The 1,055-nt window shown below is 41.5% G+C and overlaps 1 protein-coding gene across 1 annotated transcript in view; it reads right to left on the bottom strand.

Annotated features, from left to right (window-relative positions):
* Positions 1-595: 595 nt before the first annotated feature.
* The window catches only part of EPHX2 (epoxide hydrolase 2, cytoplasmic), a 111,247-nt gene continuing 110,787 nt past the window's right edge, over positions 596-1,055 (bottom strand). The window contains exons 17-18 of the mRNA XM_006884923.1: positions 848-906; positions 596-674 (exon numbers count right to left, since the gene is read on the bottom strand). Coding sequence (XP_006884985.1) covers positions 596-674; positions 848-906 — 138 coding nt within the window. The remainder of the gene's footprint in view (positions 675-847; positions 907-1,055) is intronic.

The raw sequence follows: 1,055 nt of genomic DNA, 5'->3' as shown, positions 1-1,055 counted from the left end.
AGTGGTCAATAGCTACGCATGGCTAGCAGCTGTTCTATTAGAGCAGAATGGACCATGTCCATGAGCTTGGAAGCCTTCCGGACAGTGCTGGTCTATCTAACTCACGCAGGGCCTTGCAGGCCACAGTCGACTTAAAAACAGTAGAGAACATGCTCATTCAAACACAGTCAGCCTCAGAACAGTGACCCTGCCCTCAACCTCACATGAAAACAAACAGCATTGTTACAGTTGTCATAGCTTTATTGAATGAAGGAGACAATCTCTGCTGAAATGCTTCAAAGTGAACTGGTGGTTTTGTTGCAAAATTATACACTGGTCAATAAAAAAAAATGAAGCATCATTTGACTACTCCATTCTATACCCATACTTAGAGATAAAGTGATTCATTTACACCCAGAGAATTAATCACACATGAATTTTCCTGCAGAGAAATCTTTGTCAACTCTAACTTCATTTTTTTAAAAATCATGATTTTTTTTTTGTGATCTCTTCCAGAATAACATTAGTGTTATAAGAGTTGTGTGTAAGGATACATCCAGGTACCAGGAACAGCTGAGAGAGGAGGAGCCCTGCTAGGCTTGGCACACATCACATCCTAAAGCTTTGAGACTGTTGGTGGGTCCCTGACATCCGTGTTCAGCCATTCAATGAGGATCTGATTTACCTCAGCTGGTCTGAAAAAGAAACAAAAGACAATTCAAACTTGTCTGGATTCACTTACCCTGTGTGAAGGCTGAGGTGGGGTGTGTGAATTGAAGGGCTAATGAGATAAAATTAAAGCAGGAGAGTTTTTATTGAGAGTGAAGAATTCTGCCCTTCCCCATCCAGGGGCCCAGATTCTCCTTACTTGTCCATCTGTGTCCAGTGTCCACAATTCTTAATGTGTCCCCTTTTCAGGTGGGGGATCTGAAAGAAAACCCCACAAGAATTGTAAGTGGTCCTTCACCAAAGAAGACATTCAGATGACTAACAAGCATATGAAGAAATGTTCAAAATCTCGAGCTCTAAGAGACATGCAAATTAAAACAACTATGAGATATCACCTCACCCCAGTC

The sequence above is a fragment of the Elephantulus edwardii genome, unplaced genomic scaffold (genome assembly GCF_000299155.1).
Source record: "Elephantulus edwardii isolate Elephantulus edwardi_28Jun2011 unplaced genomic scaffold, EleEdw1.0 scaffold00038, whole genome shotgun sequence".
Taxonomy (NCBI): domain Eukaryota; kingdom Metazoa; phylum Chordata; class Mammalia; order Macroscelidea; family Macroscelididae; genus Elephantulus; species Elephantulus edwardii.
This window is presented reverse-complemented; position numbering and strand designations above follow the sequence as displayed.